General features: G+C 50.5%; 1 protein-coding gene across 1 annotated transcript; it reads left to right on the plus strand.

Moving 5' to 3' along the window:
• Nucleotides 1-4,931: 4,931 nt before the first annotated feature.
• On the plus strand, nucleotides 4,932-18,427 carry LOC131917846 (angiotensin-converting enzyme-like protein Ace3). The gene is made up of 15 exons (XM_059271959.1): nucleotides 4,932-5,077; nucleotides 5,171-5,307; nucleotides 5,676-5,834; nucleotides 6,081-6,168; nucleotides 6,290-6,433; nucleotides 7,227-7,418; nucleotides 7,500-7,597; nucleotides 7,685-7,857; nucleotides 8,186-8,409; nucleotides 8,553-8,697; nucleotides 10,613-10,711; nucleotides 10,889-11,011; nucleotides 15,484-15,668; nucleotides 16,118-16,500; nucleotides 18,086-18,427. The coding sequence occupies exons 1-14, from the start codon at nucleotides 4,978-4,980 to the stop codon at nucleotides 16,492-16,494; spliced, it is 2,244 nt and encodes a 747-aa protein (XP_059127942.1). The 5' UTR covers nucleotides 4,932-4,977; the 3' UTR covers nucleotides 16,495-16,500; nucleotides 18,086-18,427.
• The last annotated feature ends 739 nt before the right edge of the window (nucleotides 18,428-19,166 follow it).

Genomic DNA, 19,166 nt, shown 5'->3' on the forward strand with positions numbered 1-19,166 from the left:
TAAGTGCTGTAGCCCCTATCCCCTACGACCTTTCCCACCAGCCCCTTCCTAACAGCCTAGGTGAGGTGGCCTAGGTCCTGCCACAGCAAGCAGTTACCATTGGGGTGGGGCGTCCCAAGAAGAAGCAGAGAAGACGCAGATGCCATGGGCTACCTCCTGCTTCGCATGTGGATGGGTATGGAGGGATTACCCTGTTCCCACACATCCTGTTCCATGGTGACCCCTGTGTGGATGTCTCAGGAGGAAGGTCTTGGATGCCTGGCTCACTGAACATGCAGAAACCTCACAGTCACTAAGACTCCTGCCACACCAGCTCTGCTGTCCACTTTGTGAGTGGACAGCCTGGGTTCCCCGATGGAGCCACACCACACAGGCACTGCCCAGGAGGAGGAGCAATAACCAGAGCAATAACCAGTGACCACACAAGTGTGTTCACTGCTGTAGGCCACCTGCTCGTCCCAGAATGCATGCCCTCACCCTAAGCCATCTTTTGGAAGGCCTACTTAGATTTTTGAGGGGTGTCATTTTGAGGAACTTTTTAAAAATAGTTTTTCTCTACATGTTTACGTAGGAAATTTGGAAAACTCTGAATAAAAGCCCATGATAGAAACATCAAGAAATTTAAACACTGTTGACACTTTGGGGTGCATGGTCCCAGCCTTTTCCCCCACTCAACACAACAACGTAAATAGGATACCAGTGTATTCTTGTATATTCCCCTCCTTTAACATAAATGCAACTACTTTTCAAGTTTTTAATTACCAAGTCTAGCTCTTGAACAAATGGAAATTGGTCAGATTTCTGGGACAGAATCTTGCCTTCCAGCCTGGTCCCACCTCTGTTAGGACCCTCAGCCCAAACTGTCTCTAGGCTTTGCTGATATTTTCACCCCCACAGGGTTCACGTTCACAACTCCAATTTCTGGCCCCCAATATCCTTAGCCTGGTTTTTACTGCTCAGTCTCTAGCGTGTGTGTGTGTGTGTGTGTGTGTGTGTGTGTGTGTGTGTGTGTGTGTGTGTAGGCCTCTCCTGTGCAGGATATGGAGTTGAGGAATTTTGGATTTGCAAGGAGGGTGGACGTTTACAATTCAGCAAGACAATGAAACTCATAAACACAGCCTCTAGATTGTTCCGGTCCCTATACCACAGACTTTAATTCCCCTCCCCACCCTCTTCCCGACCTGTGTTTTGTAATTTGTTTGCCAGACGAAGGTCATTGTCATGTAACCTCCTTTCCTATTTTTATAAACTACAGAGGTTCGTGCTGCCTTTCAGGGCTGTGGGCAACGTGAGGTCACCACACTGAGGGCAAAGAATTTCACCATGTGGTTACCCTGGCAAAGTCTTATCTCCTGGACACGTGTGTGCACGCAAGTGTGCGCACTCACACGCTCAAGCACCCAGTGTAGAGCTCAGAAGACAACTTACAGGAGTCTGTTCTCTCCTTCGGAAGGAACCTGTGGGCGGAACTCGAGGTTGTCAGGCTCGCGCAGCAAGAGCTTTACCCACCATGCCCCCTTGCCAGCTTTACCCACCATGCCCTCTTGCCAGCTTTACCCACCATGCCCTCTTGCCAGCTTTACCCACCATGCCCCCTTGCCAGCTTTACCCACCATGCCCCCTTGCCAGCTTTACCCACCATGCCCCCTTGCCAGCTTTACCCACCATGCCCCCTTGCCAGCTTTACCCACCATGCCCTCTTGCCAGAGCCCATCTTGTTTTTATTGTATGGAGGGCAGGGCATGTGCACATGCAGATACTATGGAGGGCAGGGCATGTGCACATGCAGATACTATGGAGGGCAGGGCATGTGCACATGCAGATACTATGGAGGGCAGGGCATGTGCACATGCAGATACCATGGAGCGCTCATGGAGGTCAGAGAACACCTAGCAGAAGCTGGTTCTTTCCTTCTACTGTGTGGGACCTGGAGAGCAGCTTGTCAGGCTTGGCACCTTTCCATCAGCCCTCCACTTTAGTTTTTGAGACAAAGTTTCTCACTGAACCAGGAGCTTGCCAGTTCCACTAACCTACTGGCCAGGAAGCCCGAGAACGCCTACTGTCGCTGCTCTTGCCAGACTGGACGTGTGATGCCACGCCCAGCTTTTATAGGGGACCTGGGGATTTGAACTCAGGTCCTTAGGCTCACACAGCAAGCACTTTCCCAACTGAGTCATCATCCTAGTCCCTCCCTCACACTTTTTGAAACATTATAGTTGTTTTGGACTTTTTGTGTCTTGAGACAGGAGTCTTGCTATGTAATCCAGACTGACCTCAGATTCTCAGCTCTCCTGCCTCAGCCTCCTGAGTACTGGGGTTATATGCATCTGCCAACATTCTCAAACATTACACGTGTTCAGACTCCTGTTTATGCTTCCTTGGGTGAGTGAGGAGGGGTGGAGTCCACCTGAAAGTTGGCAGAGAAAGAGGAGGTAGTGATCCTCCTGCCTCAGCATCCCGAGTACCGAATTATAGGTGTGAACCACCACACCAGGCCACCTGGCCAGCACATATTTTTCATGACTCATCCATGGGTTTTATTTTATTTTAAATTGCATTTATTTATTGGGGTTGCTTACCACAGCACACCTGGGGAGATCTGAGGACGACTTCAAGGTCTTTCCTTGGTGGGATCTGCTCCATTTCACTGTCTCTGTCATTGAGCATAAGCTCTGGAACCAGAGCATTTAGATTTGAGTCCGACTTCCATTATTTGCTGCTGTGTGTCTGTGAGCAAGGTCATAGCCCCTCTGCTTGTCTCCATCTGAAAATGGGGTGTTGATCAAAGTGCCTACCTCATGGGTTTGTTACAAGGACTGTGATGGTGAAAGTCCCCTCACGGTGTCCAGTACCTGGAAAGTTCTCTGTGGGGCTGGCCACAATTGACCTTAGATTTTCTCTTCTGAGAAGATTCTCTTCTGAGTCATCTATGTGAGCTGTAGAGGTAGCTCAGTCCATAGAGTGCCTGCCTAGCATTCACAAAGCTCTGAATGTAATCCCCAGCACCACATAAACCAGGATTGGCAGCATAGGAGAGAGGAGGAGGTTCAAGAGTTCAAGGCCATCCTCAGCTAGGAAAGTCCAAGGCCAGACTGGGCTCCAAGAGACCCTTCCTATAAAGGGGTTGTGGCTGGGAGGAAAGAAGGAAGGAAAAAGAAATCAAGCCTTCTGACTTTATAAAAGATGTCACATCTATACTGTAGGAGGTGACTGGCTGCTGGACCCAGGTACCAGTGTTGCAGCTTTGTGGCAGAGGCACTGTGACCTCCCCGACATGGCCAGGAGCTCCAGCACCTACTCACTTCTCCATTGTGTTCTTGGACTACTGTCTGAAGAGTCCCTTTTCTCCTTTTCTAGCTCAGCTCTGCATTTTGCATTTGCTGGGCATGGTGATAACACGCCTTGGCTTCCTGAATTCCCTCAGTTAAGGCAGAAACATTTTTAGTTCAAGACCAGCTTTAGGCTACAGAGCAAGACCCCGTCTCAACAATGCAAAAATGTATGCTTCTTTTAGACAGGGGTGTTGCCATTCACCATCATGCCTGGTGCCCCAAATCCTGTTTTAATGTCTCTATGCCTGAAGCAAGAAGGGCTTAACCAGTCCAGCCCTCTTTCCTCAGATTTTAAATGTTTTGACAACAATGGCGAATATTTGGGGGTGGAGTTATGTGGTCAGTTTCAGTGATCATGGTGTCAGCACATGTAAAAGGGGTGGGGGGTCCTGGGCTGAGGGTAAAGGAGACATATGGTGTAAGGAGTCTACAGGTACAGGGATGTGAATCCAAGAAAGAAACCCTAAAGTGCAATGGATTGGGCTGCCCTCCCCAATTCTATGCATCAGTGTACTTGGGAGTCACCAAGAGCTAGCAGGGAACAGAGTCTCATGGTTGGTTTGGAAACCAATCTCAGGTATTCATGGACATGGACCCTGAATGGAGGGGACCAGCCACACTTCTCCATACCCCACAGATGTAGCTAGAGTTTTTCTACCTGGCCCACAGTCAGGACAAATCTCTCTCACCTGCCAGTCCCACAGCCGCTCAGACCTGACCAAGTAAACACAGAGACTTATATTGGTTACAAACTGTATGGCCGTGGCAGGCTTCTTGCTAACTGTTCTTACAGCTTAAATTAATCCATTTCTATAAATCTATACCTTGCCACGTGACTCGTGGCTTATCGGCATCTTCACATGCTGTTTCTCATCATGGCGGCTGGCAGTGTCTCTCTGACTCAGCCTTCCACTTCCCAGCTTTATTCTCCTCCTTGTCCCGCCTATACTTCCTGCCTAGCCAACGGCCAATCAGTGTTTTATTGACCAATCAGCAGCACATTTGCCGTACAGAACATCCCACAGCACACAGAGTCCTGATGGCTTCTACTAAAGCGGGTACTGGGGGAAGAGAAAGGAGCCCTGGGGTTGATCACTTGTCTTCTGAGAGAAAAAGGCCAAAAATATAGGTCTAAGAGGCCAAATTAGAAGAACCTGGGAAGACAACTAGGTTTTCAGTCTAAAGACCCAAAAATGTAACTTCTGCCCATGTATTCACTCATTCATTCATCCATCCATCCATCCACCGTGTATCCATCTATCCATCCAACAACCCTCCCCATCCAACATCCCACTTACACAAGTGACCCCAGCCTATGAAGAGGGATGTCTCTTCAATCCCTAGCCAAAGCCCAGGGCTCCTCCAACCCAGGGAAAAGTGACCAAATAGAATAAGTTCTGGCTTAAAAGTCAAATTCTCCTTTAGATCTGCCACTAGTGAGCCACGTACACCAAGTCACATGACTTGACTCTTCTGGACCTCAAATGTTCCTCATCTGCATAATGGAGGCAGTTGCACAAGAAGCTGGGTGGGCAGTCTTTCTATTCTAACATTCCATGGTAGACCCTTTGGCCCCTGATGTCACAAATATGGAGCTGACTCGTGATTGGCCATTGCCTCTCCCAGCTCTGCTGTTCTCTTGGTCATGGGAACAAGATGGACTTGCCCTGGACCTCCCCTACTTGTGCTCCTCTATTGTGGACAGCTCTTGTCATGGCTCAGGACTGTGGGAGAGCCAAGCTTAGGTATGGCTGGGACCTGAAGGAGCATAGGACCAAATAAGAGGACTGGGAAGGGGCAGCCTCTTCCCCAGGCCCACATGACCCCCTTCCCTGCAGATGAGTTCTACAATGAAACTCAAGCAAAGATGTTCCTGCAGTTTTATGAACAAACAGCCCAAGTTGTGTTGAGCGAGTTCATGGAGGCCACTTGGAACTATGTCACCAATATCACCAGGCAAAATCGAGAGAACATGGTGTGGTACCATTTCCCCCTAGATCCTCCCTCCCCTTGATCTTCTTAGGGATTCTGGAGGTTGGGGATCATAGTTCCTGCCCTGTGTCCATCGTATGTGGAAAGAGGGACACTCCAAACCATACATCAAAGTGGGCTACTACCTTTCAGTGGCCTTGAATTTTCTTTACGTAAGAATTTCTGGATTCTCTGCCCTTGCAAGTTTTACCTCCTTGCTTTTAAGGACTTTGAGCATCCTCTCCCTTTTAGCAAATCTTCAATGATTCTGGACCCTTAAAGCGGGCTTTGAGGCTGTGGCCTCAGAATTCAGTGTGGGACCCGTACTGCATCCCCCAACCTGCACAATAAATATGATGACCTTCTTTCCAGCTGCAGAAGGAGGTGGAAAGGTCTCAGTTCATGTTGTACTTTGGTACCCGAGCCCGCTTGTTTAAGACAGACCAATTCCAGGACCCGGAAGTGAAGCGCATGCTGAGTAAGCTGCAGAACGTAGACAAGTCGGCCTTGCCCACGGAGGAGCTTCGGGAGGTGATAGACAGAGCCCCAGGCCTCCAAGCACACGCTTTCTGCACCCCAGGGGAGGGTGGGTCAGGTCTGCCTGGGAACCAAGAGTATCTGGGGCAGGAGGGGGTGTTGGTGGGTGGAACTAGAGCTTCTTCTAGAGGAGGAGGGGGGTACTTTAACCAGGTCTACCTCTCCTGGCTGGTGGGACTAGTGTTGGGAGTGGGCCCACAGGCATGGGCCTGCCCTGGGTGACACCTTCCCCCCCCCCAGTACAACAGACTTCTGACCTACATGGAGACAACATATAGTACAGCTGAAGTGTGCCTGAATGAGGGTCCCTGCTTGTCTCTGGAGCCTGGTGAGCAACCAAGCCCTGACCCTGACCTCAAAGGTGTTCTTTTGCTGAAGAAGCACCTAGGGTGGGTGAGAGTAAAGATCGGTGGGCATGGTGTCCTATGTGGCTCCTATTCTGGGCACAGACCTTGAAGAAATCATGGCTACCTCCAGGGACCAGAAGGAGCTCCTATGGGCCTGGCAGGGCTGGCGGGATGCCGTGGGTCGCCAGATTCGTCCTATCTTTGAGTACTATGTACAGCTCAGCAACGAGGCTGCACAATATAATGGTAAGCAGGCTGGGCATGATGTCTTAGGTCAATGCCCAGAAAAAGAAAGAAGCCAAATCTTCAGAGGGTACAGGCAACAGCAGAATGGGTGTGAATTGTGTGGGGGGAACATGAGCCTTGTAACTGGGTCCTGAAAATAAGATAGAGTCTACACTGTGGGCTGGGTGCTGGGGAGACACTGAGACTTTGTAAGTGAAAAGACAGATGTCTACCTTATGGACTTCCTCCTGGCAGTCTGATTGGGAGGTGAGCCTCATCCAGTACACACACATCTCTAATACCGCTTAATATGATGCCGTGAAGGAAGGGGCTGCTGAGTTAGAGGGGGAAGAGGAGAGCTTCAGATATATGGTCGGGTCTCTCTGACATTTACTCATGCTGGAAAGATGAATAGCGGACTGGCAGGAAGAAAGAAAGTATCCACACAGAGACCCTGCACCACAGAGGGAGGAAACCAGGGTTTTAGGAGATCAGAAAGAAACCCACATGACCACAGGGCTTTGGGTGACTTGGGGTTTGGGACATGGCCATAGGAAAGGATAAGACCTTACAAGGCATGACCAGGAGCTCCCACTGTGGGAGTCACTCAATGCTTTCTACCTCTGAATGAGTCTAGGGTGGGCAATGCCTTGGGAGGTTGTGTTCGCACCTAAGACCCCCGAGGAGCAAGAAGGTAGAAATGATTCCTTGGACCGTGTCTGGGTCTCCTCCTTGCCAGCTCATTGGATGCATGATGGTACAGTGAGCACTGGTGAGTCCAGTGGGCACTGCTGAGTTTCTTCTCCTATCTTAGGGTACGAAAACATGGGGGCTTTGTGGAGGTCCAAGTACGAGTCTGAGACCTTTGAGCAGGACCTGGAGCAGCTCTATGAGGAGCTGCAACCGCTCTACCTGAACCTGCATGCCTATGTGCGCCGCTCACTGTACCAATACTATGGGCCTGAGCTCATCAACCTGCGGGGGCCCATCCCTGCCCACCTCCTGGGTAAGGGCCAGACTGGTGGCCAAGGGAGACAGGCAGGAAGGCCACTCTTGCCTCTCCTTAGCCCCTTCACCCCCTTTCCAGGGAACATGTGGGCTCAGTCGTGGGAAAACATCCTAGACCTGGTCCTGCCCTACCCAAAAAAGCCACCGGAGGATATCACAAAGATCATGAAGAGTCAGGTCAGTGCTGAGCCTTTGGATGTCCCCATCCCACAATCCCTTTGGGCAAACAGGCTGACAGAACCATGGGACCTCTTTTCCCCACAGCACTGGAAGCCTGAAAAAATGTTTCATGAGGCTGACATCTTCTTTACCTCTATGGGACTACTCCCTGTCCCACCTGACTTCTGGATAAAATCAATGCTGGAGAGGCCAGTTGACGGGCGGGATGTGGAGTGCCATGCCTCATCCTGGAAATTCTACAGACCTGACGACGTCAGGTGTCTACAGCCAGCATAGTCTTCAGCCAGCACCCTGCTCTCATCCGTCTTCTGTTTCTCCAGTGGCCATGTAGCAAGGAGTGGGCAGGGGAGAGCAGGGCTAGGGAGAGGGGAATGAGATTCAGAAGCATGGTGAAGAAAAGCGGATGCAGGAAGGAGCAGACGTGATCACTGGGTGGATATAGGGTCTAGAGTGGGAAAACATGGCAGCCAAGGCCCTCTGGTCTCCAGCTTGATGGCCTCAGTGCCTTCATGAAGTTTGAATGAAGAAGCTTTGAGTGTCCCCAGGACATCCCCATGCTCCTTGACCCCTCCCCTTTAACCCTAGGGTAAAGAAGTGCACCGAGGTGACCATAGAAGACCTGCTCTCCATCTTCCACCAGATGGGCCATATCCAGTACTACTTGCAGTTCCAGAACCTCTCTATAATCTACCAAGAAGGGGCCAGCCCAGCCTTTGAAGAGGCTGTGGGCTCAGTGATCACCCTCTCGGCCTCTTCCCACAAGCACCTGATCACCAGAGGTCTGCTCGGACAACAGTACCTGGATGCAGGTGATGGGGATCAAAGGGATAACGGAAGGGCAGCCTGAGCCTGGGGCTTCGGCTAGGGAGAGGGGGACTAAAGCCCTCAGGGCAAGGCTGAAGAAAGGGAGGACCAAGAAGCTGTCTCCTGATTGCCCCAACCCCATCCCCAGAGGAGGAGGTCAACTACCTGTTGAGCATGGCCTTGGAGAAGATTGCCTTCATCCCGTTCAGCTACATGGTAGATGCGTTTCGTTGGAAGGTCTTTGATGGCACGATTACGAAGACCGTCTACAACCAGGAGTGGTGGAACTTCAGGTGGGGAAGGCAGATGCCTGGCGAGAGTGTGGGTGTTGATGTCCTGGGAAGCTGGAGAAGCCATGCCATGTGTGCTGTTTGCTGTCACCAGGCAAAAGCATACAGACTGAAATGCATAGAGCCAGCACCGTGCCCATGAGACCTCGTTCTGAATCTGGTGCCAACAGTGAGCAGGTCTTTTAACTTTCCTAGGCCTTTGTCTCATCTGTGAAATGGGGACCCTGGCAGTGGCTCTATCTGCTCTGTGTGTGACCAGGAGTCTCACACCATGAAATCATCTAGGCCTCTTTGAGAACAGAGCAGTAACTGGTGTGGTGGCACATACCTGTAATCCTAGCACCTGGGAGGTGGAGACAAGAGGGTCAGGAGGCAGGAGGAGAGGACAGGGTCTTGCAGGCATGGCCAGCAGCTCGTTGGCTACACAGCTGGTTGGAGGTCAGCCTGGACCACATGAGATTCTGTCTTCAAAAGACAAATGCAAAAAAAACAAAAAGCCCAGAATATAAAACAATGACCAACAAGCAGGCCTATGCTGCCTGCTCCCTCCACAGAAGGCCAGAAGGGATGGTAGAGGCCTGAGCACTTTGCTTGTTGGAAAGAGTTCCCATGAGAGAAAAGCAGTCTGTCACCTCACCATACATGCACGCTGGAGCCTGAGCATCTCCAGACTACAGAAAGCTCAGCAGCTGTCAAGCAGGTCAGTTGATTGGACAGAAAATGCCCATAACCAAGGCTTCTCCATGTCTATCAGGCATCAGATTACCAAGTCCAAGACTTCTGGACACACACGTGGCCTATACACAGCTCTGCACCAGGCCTTTGTGACCATTTAGATCTTTGCAACTGCCCTATTGGGTGCCCTGGCTCAATGTGCTTTCAGCAGCCAACACTCAGGGGCCATATCATGAGCCCAGGGTCACACCGTATTCTAGCACGTGACAGAGCTGACTGCCTGTGCCCTCCAAGTGTGGCCACGCCAACCATCAGGGCACCCAACAGGGGCCCCTTTTCCTCCTCTATCATGCATGCCCACCATCAACCAGCCAATGAAACCCAGGGGCAGAGTGAGGGCCGCCATTCCTTGGGTTGTAAAAAGAACCTTCAGGAAAGATGCCCCCAGTACTCTGTTGACTCCAGGGACTTAGAGGTACCAGTGAGCCAACAATACAGCAACGAACCTTCTCATAGGTATCTCCTCCCAGAGCTTGGCATTTCATCTGTTTCACAACAAAACTCAGATTCCCTCAGCTGTGTGGTCTCCCACAGTCACACAGCTCAGAGGCCCTGCATCAGAGCTCCAGGTGACTGGAGTCTGCCAGTGACTTACATCCTGTGTCCTGCAACCAGTTCCCTGGCCTTAAAACTTTGACTGATCTGTAAAATGGGAACAGTACTAATACTACAATAGCACAGGGACACTTCTGGGGACAGAGTTTCTTTGTATAGCCTTGGCTGTCCTGGAACTCGCTCTGTAGACCAGGCTGGCCTTGAACTCACAGAGTCCTGGAATTAAAGGCATGTGCCACCACACCTAGCTTTCTATTTTCTTCTTAGCACTGTTTAGATTAAATGACCTGTTACCGGTCTATAGTCTGACTCTCCATCATTAGGATGGATGTAAGCAAGGACCTGACCTCACTCAGTCCCTTGATGGCATCTCCAGAGACCAGGCCAGAGTTGAGTGAGAGGGAGTCCATATGAAGAGCAGCTGGCATGCTCAATCACTGCTAACCACTGTTACTGCAATTTCCAAATCTTGATTCCATGTGTTCACACTTGTCTAGTCAAGGAAAATGCACTGAATGGCCTCTGCTAGCCAGGCCCAGATTGACTGAACACACACGTGTTTCAAACAAGAAAAGGCCCTGAGAACCTTCCAGGATCCATGGCCACGCCCCTGTCTCTCTCCCACCAGGTTGAAGTACCAGGGCCTGTGCCCACCTATTCCTCGGTCAGAAGATGATTTTGACCCAGGGGCCAAGTTCCACATTCCTGCCAGCGTGCCCTATGTCCGGTAAAGGTCTGGGCCCTGTTGGCAGAGCTGGCTGGGATCTGGGAGACACGGGGGCTGGGTGGAGAAGTTCCAGAAAGTACAAAGATGGGCTCCTGTGACCACTCCATGCCCCAGCATGTCTGGGCTTCCCACACCCGGCCTCCCCTCCGCAATCTGCCCTCTCCTTCCTCTACCCAGGTACTTCCTTAGCCTAGTACTCCAGTTTCAACTTCATGAAGCACTGTGCAGGGCCGCAGGCCACGTGGGCCCTCTGCACCGGTGTGATATTTTTAACTCCAAGGTGGCCGGGAAGATGCTAGGGTGAGTGTACACCCCTCATTTTCCCTCAGTTCCCACTCTCTCCCTCCAAGCGAGCCTGGCTTCAGACTCTCCCTCCTCATGGTGCCACCTGGGCCCCCTAAGCAACTGCACTGAGCTGACATTCTGGTGGAAGTGCTTTCTCACACCCGACTGCAGTTCCCTACATTACTAACACAAGCTCGTTTTTTTAAAAAATTTATTTTATATCCCAACTGCAGCCTCCTCTCCCCTACTTTCCCTCCATCCCCCCAATCCACCCCTCCTCCGTATTCCCTCCGAAAGGGGCAGGCCTCCCAAGGGCATTAGCAAAGCCTGGCATATCGAGCTGCCATAAGACCAAGCACCTCCCCCTATATTCAGACTGGGAGCGGGTGGGCATGGGAACTGGAGGGATGGGGTGGGGCGTGGACAGAGGGGAGAGTGCTGAGAGAGATGACTGGAAAGGGGGCCTTTACAGAGTAGGGTTGAAGCCTGATGCAAGGGAAACTTTCATGAGTCTACAAAGATGGCCCCAGCTAAGACTCCTGGCAGCAGTGGATGTATAACCTGAACTGGCCGTCCCCTGTGGTCGGATTGGTGGCTCCGGTAGTCATCTGAGCCTTCATCTAGTGACTGATGGAGGCAGATACAAGCCTGGTTTTTGTACCCTGCTGTGATCAGAGACATGTTGAGCATGCACACACATTCACATGTGCAGTCAATCAACTTGTTTCCTATGGAAAGCTAGGGCCAGTGTCCTGCCTCAGCCTTTAGCCACCAGAATCCCCTTCCTCTACCCTTGTGAACATCTGGCCGTCCTCTCCTTTGGTCATTTGCCTTTCCTGACTCTTCCCCAAGATGCTCAGCTTGACCCCCAGGCCAACTGAAGTTATTTTTGCTCCAGCCTGGTGACACACTTCTGGCCAGCCTGTGGTCCACTCTAACCCTCCACTCCAGTCTTTTCTCCTGCATTTGGTGTCTAGCCCATTCCTTTCCAGATCTGTTGTTGTGGCCCTGGATTTTAGCCTTGACGCCAACTTGAAGGGTAGGTAGAGGACCTAAACTGAACACGCAAAGTGTTCTCTGTGATAGGTGGACATGGACTCTGGGTTCTTTTTTCATGTTTCACACGGGCAGCTCTTGACTTTGGAAGGTAGAAAATTGTCATTGACTGTTTACAGAGAAGTGACTTCATGGTGTGTTCATTCATTTAGCAAGAAGGAGGTTCATGCTTTGAATCCAGAACTGCTTGCAAAACACTTGCAATCAATGGATGGTTCATCTGTCCCCTGCTTCACCATGGACACTCCTGGTCTGAGAAGGGCCTGAATTCCAGGCTTGGACACCATTCTCTGGGCAGTGGCAGAGGAGAGGCTTCCAAGAAAGGAGGTGTCATCTCCATCAGTCTAGAGATACAGGCCCTGTTGACATCACATCAGGTCTTCCAGTTCCAAGATCAGCTCTCCATTCACTGAGTTGGGGCATCCACCCACTGGCCAGGTCCTTGCCCTCTTGACTGCTGCTGAATTTGGTCTGTTTATTTAACTGTTTAAGGTCACTTTGAGCTTTGTTTCTGCCTTCCAGAGGATTAGTGATGCATGACCTAATATCCCCAGCTTGGGTTTTAGATTTTTAGTTATGCTGGTTTTTTGAGACATGGTCTTGTAGTATAGACCAGGCTAGCCTCAAACTTGAGATCCTCCTGTACCTGCCTCCCTGGAGTGCTGGGATTATGGGTATGTACCACTATGTCTGACTTCCTTTATATTCATAATGAGTTTGTCTATGGCTTCTCCCTCCACTTTAGCAATCACTGGGCCACCTGGAGTAGAAGGACGGGTCCTCTGGGCTTTGTTTCTAGAGAAAGCCGGTGGCGGGACAGTCACCTTCTCTGTCAATCCTCCCCTCCTTTATACATAGGGAGAGGTACATATGTGTATGTATACAAGTGATAGCCTGAGTGGCTATCACTCCGTCTCTGATTTCTCTCTGGGCTCTTCACTCAACCTCTAGCTGCTTGTCCTGTTCATTCAGTATTTACTTACAACATGGCTGATTAGCCACCCTGTGTCCAGCAGGGGGCAATAGACCATGAAATAAATGAATCCTCTAGTATTAATGAGGAGGCTGAAGAGTAGAAAAGACTTTAGTGAATATGTCTAGGGTTAGGAAGTTCAGCCGTAAACAGAGAGATGCCTGTCCCCAGATGCAGACATGGAAGAAAAAGATGTGTTTTCTTCACATCAGCTCACTTCTAACTCTCCTTCATCCCACTTGCTTGGTGAGACATTTGACCTCAGTCATTCCCCCACTTCTCTCCTCCACCCCACCCAGTGTAAACAGGACTCTGTATTTGACTTAAGCCCAAAGCACGTGATACTGTTCATCAGTCCCCTGCTTCGCTGTCTGTAGCTAGAGTTTTCCAAGAAGACCCTGAATTCTAGGCTGAACGCCTTGTACACCATTCTCTGGGCAGTGGACAGATGAGAGCCTTCTAAGAAAGGGGGTGTCGCAAGCTTTGGGGGATGATTAACTAACAACAGAGTGGAATGCAGGAGAAGGAGGGGAGGGGAGGGGAGGAACTTTGGGAGTGAAGGGGGCAGGAAGCTGGAGTTATCAGGCCTGCATTGACAGCCACATAATATCCTCATGGGAGAAAGGACTCGTTTTGTAAAAGAAAAAGTTTATTCACAAAACAGCCAAGTGCGAAGAGTCTGAGACCCAAGTCCCAGCACACTGAGGATAGGGCATGGAGATAGTTATGGGTTCTGGTGAGGGGAAAGGTGACTGGAGGTTAAGAGAACATGAAACAGCTGAAGTCTGGAAGGTTTACTCAGGTTTCCCCAGGTTCACGAGGATGGGGTGGAACAGAAAAGAGGGAGATTCTTTCCCAGTCTTCTGCCTAGTAGCTTCCATGTGCTTCTGCTGTTCTGAACCCATCCTCCATGCAAGTACTGGGCGAGTTCTGGTGGGAATAGAGAGTGAAAGTGGACCTCGGATAGTTTCTTAAAGTCCCCCAGCTTTGATGGGCCTGGTATCATCTGTGGACTTACCGTTTTGGAGACTGAGGCAGTCCCAGAGCCAGTGCTCAGCCTTTTATTGACAGCTTGGAGCTGGACTCTGGTCACACCTCCCACAGCCTGTAGAGCTGTTGCTACACAGGCCGATTCTCAGGAGTCAACGCCGTTCTCTCAATTGTATGTGCTGACACAAGTTTGTACTCCTAGCATCCAAGAGGCTGTGGCAGGAGCATTTTGAGTGCAAAGCCACCCTGGGCTACATAGTGAGACCCCAGCCCACACCAGCTTTTTCCTTTACCCAGGATCTGAAAAACTTGAATCAGTTGGGAGTCATGATTTTTTTTTCCCCTTCTATTCTACTCTTAACAGCTCTGTACCTTTGTTCTCTAGTATTCGATCTTAACAGATTTTCCCTCGGTGATTTCCTTTCTTTTTCCTTTCTTCCTGTTTCTTTTCTTGAAATGCTGGGGAAATCAAACCCAGGGCCTCATACACGCTAGGCAAATGTGTCCCATAGTTTCTGCCAAATCTCTGCTGGCCTTCAGTTCCTACATCTGGCTCCAACTGTTTATGAAGTAATATGCACAAATCCGGCAAGTTACAAATTCCTCCATCAGCATGTGACGTGATACTAACTACAGTGAAGGGCATCGTGGGAGGTCATGTTACTGATGAGGAAATGAAGGCGGAGAGAGGTTAAATGCCTAGGGTTATAATGGTCTGTAAGTAGCATTGCTGGGTTTTGAACCTGGGTGCCCCATACAGTGACCTCTAACCTCCCATGTCGCACCTCTTTCCTCATCAGACTCTGGAACAACAGGTTGAGAAATAACTTCTGCCCAGTACTGTTGTTTGGCAAGGCCAGCGTAAAGAGACTGGAGCTCTGGCTTTGGCACCCTCTGCACCCTCCCATGGTGAATGCAGTGAGCCTGCCATCTGCCACCAAACCCTGGGTGTGCCTCAAGATAGCTGATATTTGTGCAGCCCTGCAGGTGTTACACAGAGAACCTCCCATGCTCCCAGCACTTGAATTCTCTCAGTCCTTCCCTGTGTGGCCAAGAAGGACCAACCGAAGGGCTGTTGCTACCTCAAATACATCAGGGTAAACAGAGGCTCAGACTGGCTGCCTGTTTGAGCTGAGAATAACATGCCCACAGTGACACTCACGCCCCAATCAGCAGCAACAGTTGGTGTTTTTGGCTTCCCAGAATGCTAGCAACCCTGTCCTGTTACTTCCACTTATGGAGATGAGAATGGAGCCTCAGATGAGTTATTTGTCCAAGGTCTCTCAGGAACAGAACTGAGAGATACACCCAGGTGAATCTTGCTTCCAAAAGGGTGATCGCATCTACTATGCTGAGCTTTGGGGTCCTGGCTGGCAAAGTTCAGGAATTAGAGTTGTGTATACCGAGGGGTCCCAGCAGCACCTGCTGATACTCCCACATGGCCTCACAACTAACTCCACTCCCGCAGGGATGTCCTGAAGCTGGGCTCCAGCCGGCCTTGGCAGGAGGTCCTAATGGAGATGACTGGAGAGCCCAGTATATCCACCGAGGCCATGTTGTCTTACTTCAAGCCACTGCTGACCTGGCTGGTGAATGAGAACGTGCAGCAGGGGGACATCCTCGGCTGGCCAGACTTCAGCTGTTCTTTTGAAGGTTGGGACAAAACTAACTTTGGCCCTAGTTCTAAGGCAGCTTGAGGCCCTGCTTTATCTTGTTCCGGGTCGATCCTAAACTCTAGTCAGTTTATGGCCTGGCGTGAGCCAGCACAGAAAGAGAGTTTGGTGACTCTCTTATGTGTACCAGGTCTGGGACAACCTCAGCCAGTTCCACCTCCACACAAATGGCTTTCCTTGCCAAGCTGGCCTCTGGTCAGTGAGCAGGAGCCCCCAAACTGGGGTCTGTGGGTTATGTCACCCCACCCACCTGTATCCTCTCTTCCTTCTTTTTTATGCTCCCTCACTGCAAGGCAATTCCCTCACCTGTGGCCTGAGGCTGAGAGAGAAGACAGTGGCCATCAGGTCCTTTCTGGCAACCACAGGAGACCCTAGGGCCCCTTCCTCAGGCTTTCTTGCTCTGTAAGACTCTTCTTTTTTTTTCCACAGAAAAAACCACAACCAGAAAAGTGTCATTCCTGGGTATGCAGCTGGTGCCTGACCGGGCACAGCTTGGCCAGTGGGTGCTGCTAAGCATTTGTTTGGTCATGCTTCTCTTCATCCTGGGGCTGGGCTGTAGGCTGCACTACTTGGAAAAACAGTCACTGGACAAGGATACTCTGATCCTCACCACCCTGCCTTACACCTACTTCCTGGGCATAGCCATGAAACCCCATCAGGCAGCCCAAAAGCAGTGGATCCTGCTGAGCCTCTGCTTCAGCCTTATTCTGTGCTCCATTGGCCTGCTCATTTGGATTCTCACACAACACCAGAGGAAGCCTCCATGGATGACAACTGAGTCACAGAGCTGGGAGTACCCATCATAGAGACTGGTGAGATTGGGAGAAAGGGCAGCAGGATGCCTGAGACAGGATGAAAGCTGGGAGGCTATGGTCTACAGGCACAGCGCCCAGCTGTAATCGGGTGCAGCTGTGGCAGATCTGTGACCATGTGTGACTGTGTTTGCAAAGCTACGAGGCAGGCACAGGTGACTGACCTTGTGTGATCCGTGTGTGTCCTGGGTTCCAGGCTGACCAGACTTTCCCACAGTGGCTGGAAAACAATGTTTTAGTAAGTCAGTGGCTGTGTCCCTTGGAAGCAGCCTCTACACCAAGTCATACCGAGCACTGATTTTCCACACATCCTGGTGTGTGTGTGTGTGTGTGTGTGTGTGTGTGTGTGTGTGTGTTTTCAGGAGCTTAGCTATGTGGCTTGGCTAGGACTGCAGGATTCAAGGAATCTCTAAAGAAAGATCCTGCTGCAGTCTGCTTATAAACTGCCCTTTAGCAGAACTAGGCATTCCTTTACGAATTGCTGATGCCCAGTTCCTGAGTCCTCTAGTACTCTAATGATCCTTTATTGTGCCTTTTCGGTCTGCATAATCCAGGCCCCAAAAAGGCTCTTTGTTTGACCACCTGAAATGCAAGTAACCTCACAAACTGCCCCATTGCTCTCCCCAGCCCAGCCCAGCCCTCACGAATGGAGACAGTGGGTAGCTGGGCACTGAGCCAGGCATGATTAATGATTGACTTCTTTAATATTTAAACAAAGCTCATCTCCAGTCACTCTGCTCCAGAGATAGCCTTGTTCAACACACACACACACCTGCTGCCTGGCCCGTTGCCCTGGAGAGAAAGAACAGGGGCAAACAACACCTTTCCAGGCTCGGTGGGGGAAGGGAGAACAGGAAGAAGACAGCCATGAGGAGGGTATTTGGGATTTGATATTCTAAGGATAATCTTGGGAAAGGGGGGAGGGGCCCTTGCCCCTGCCCTTTTCAACCCATTCTCCCCTGCCTCCTGATCACAGTGATACCTCACTCAATATTTGCAGGTAAGTTGGGGGCTGAAGCTCCAGGGACCCCTAGGAAGCCTGAGAGTCAATATCTGACAGAGAAATGGGGAGATCTGAGGGGAAATGGTTATAACCAGAAGCCACAGAGAAGAGGCACCTGCTGGCCCAAGCATGAGACCAGCTTTCCTTATAGTATATATCTGAAGTCAAAAGTCACAGGTTGAGGAGACTCAGTAGACTGGGATCCCTGATTCCTATCGCTGCCCAGAACTCTAGACCTCCTCCCCTTGTTCTTCCTAATCTAAAACACTTCCTACTCCAGCACCAGACTCTACAGCACCCTGTTTGATGTCTCTATCACACATTCTGTTATTTATTTATTTATTACTATAATGCCTTTATTGGTCCGCACTCTTAGCTGTTAGGTCCACAAGGCTTAACGTGCATCAGGAGTGCTCTGTGTAATGTCTGATCGGCACAGGCCCTGATTCACAATGGGGGCTGGGGAAATGTTTGAATGAATAAGCAAATGAATGGCTAGCTCGCTGCCCAGCTCCAGCCTCAGAGCTCAGCAACCCAAATACTGACTGTATGAGAGACACTGTCCCCACCTCTCTTCCGCAGCCAGCCTGCTCCCCACATTCAGGGACAGCCAAGACACCTCTGCCCCCCAGGAGGCCACGCCTAGCAGCCCTCCCATCTCTCAGCCACTGTGGCCGAGGTCCCCCACCAGGTATTGTGACTCTGTGTGGCACAGGCACATCCAGCCCAGGACTCCATGCCTCCCACCTGGACTACAGCAGAAGCCTCACTGAGCCTCCTTGGCCATCTACCCTCCCCCATCCACTTTGTAAAATTTATTTCTGCCAGAATATTTGCTTCAAATGTCTCTTCAAATTTCCTTCCGAACATCAAACTGCTCAAGAACTCAGCTGTCCGTCAATTAAATCTGGATGTTCAAATTAGCGTGGGAGGCTGTTTATCCGTTATTGTTCTGTTGTTTTCCTGCATTTTCACCTTTCCCATCACCTGGCTCAGCCCCTTTGCATTGACACCATCCTTGGGCCTTTGCCTAAGGTGCCAGCTCCACTTTGAAAGCTTGCTACTAAGACATGGCTCAAAATTGGTCTTGGGACCTTCTGTAAAGTTCCAAGTCCATCGAGGTGCTTAGTGAGTGATGGTCCTTCTTGCCTCCTGTCCAAAAAACCTTTTTCAATAAACTTTCTCTCATTCCAATTTGTGTCTTCTACTGTGCTCATTTTTAATCAGTACTCAGACACTTTTATCAGTGGTCACTTGCTAATAGGCAGTTCTAGATGTGTTCCTTCTTGAAGATCTGCCTGTGAGCAAAGAGCTCCGAGGCCTGTGAAGAAGATGCCGAATATAACATTTTTTGTACACCTTCATGTGTATCCTACCTCATCTTCCTAGACCTTCCTAGAACAGGCTCCGGCTGGATTTTCCACTAGATGTGCATGGACACTGGTAACCTACTGGAAGGCGTTTGTGGACAAGAAGCCTAAGTGTCCTGTTGCCACAGTCAGGTCCAGCAGTCAAACCCTGGAGATAACCTAACAACTTCTGCTCTTTCCTGCCTGGGAAACTGCCCTTCAGTACCAGAAGGGGTTCAAGGAGATGCTGAGGCCACTGGCCATTTGGACATGAGCAGAAGTTCTTCAGAGCATCCCAGGTTCAGGATCCCTGC

Source organism: Peromyscus eremicus, chromosome 8a (assembly GCF_949786415.1).
Source record: "Peromyscus eremicus chromosome 8a, PerEre_H2_v1, whole genome shotgun sequence".
NCBI classification, from domain to species: domain Eukaryota; kingdom Metazoa; phylum Chordata; class Mammalia; order Rodentia; family Cricetidae; genus Peromyscus; species Peromyscus eremicus.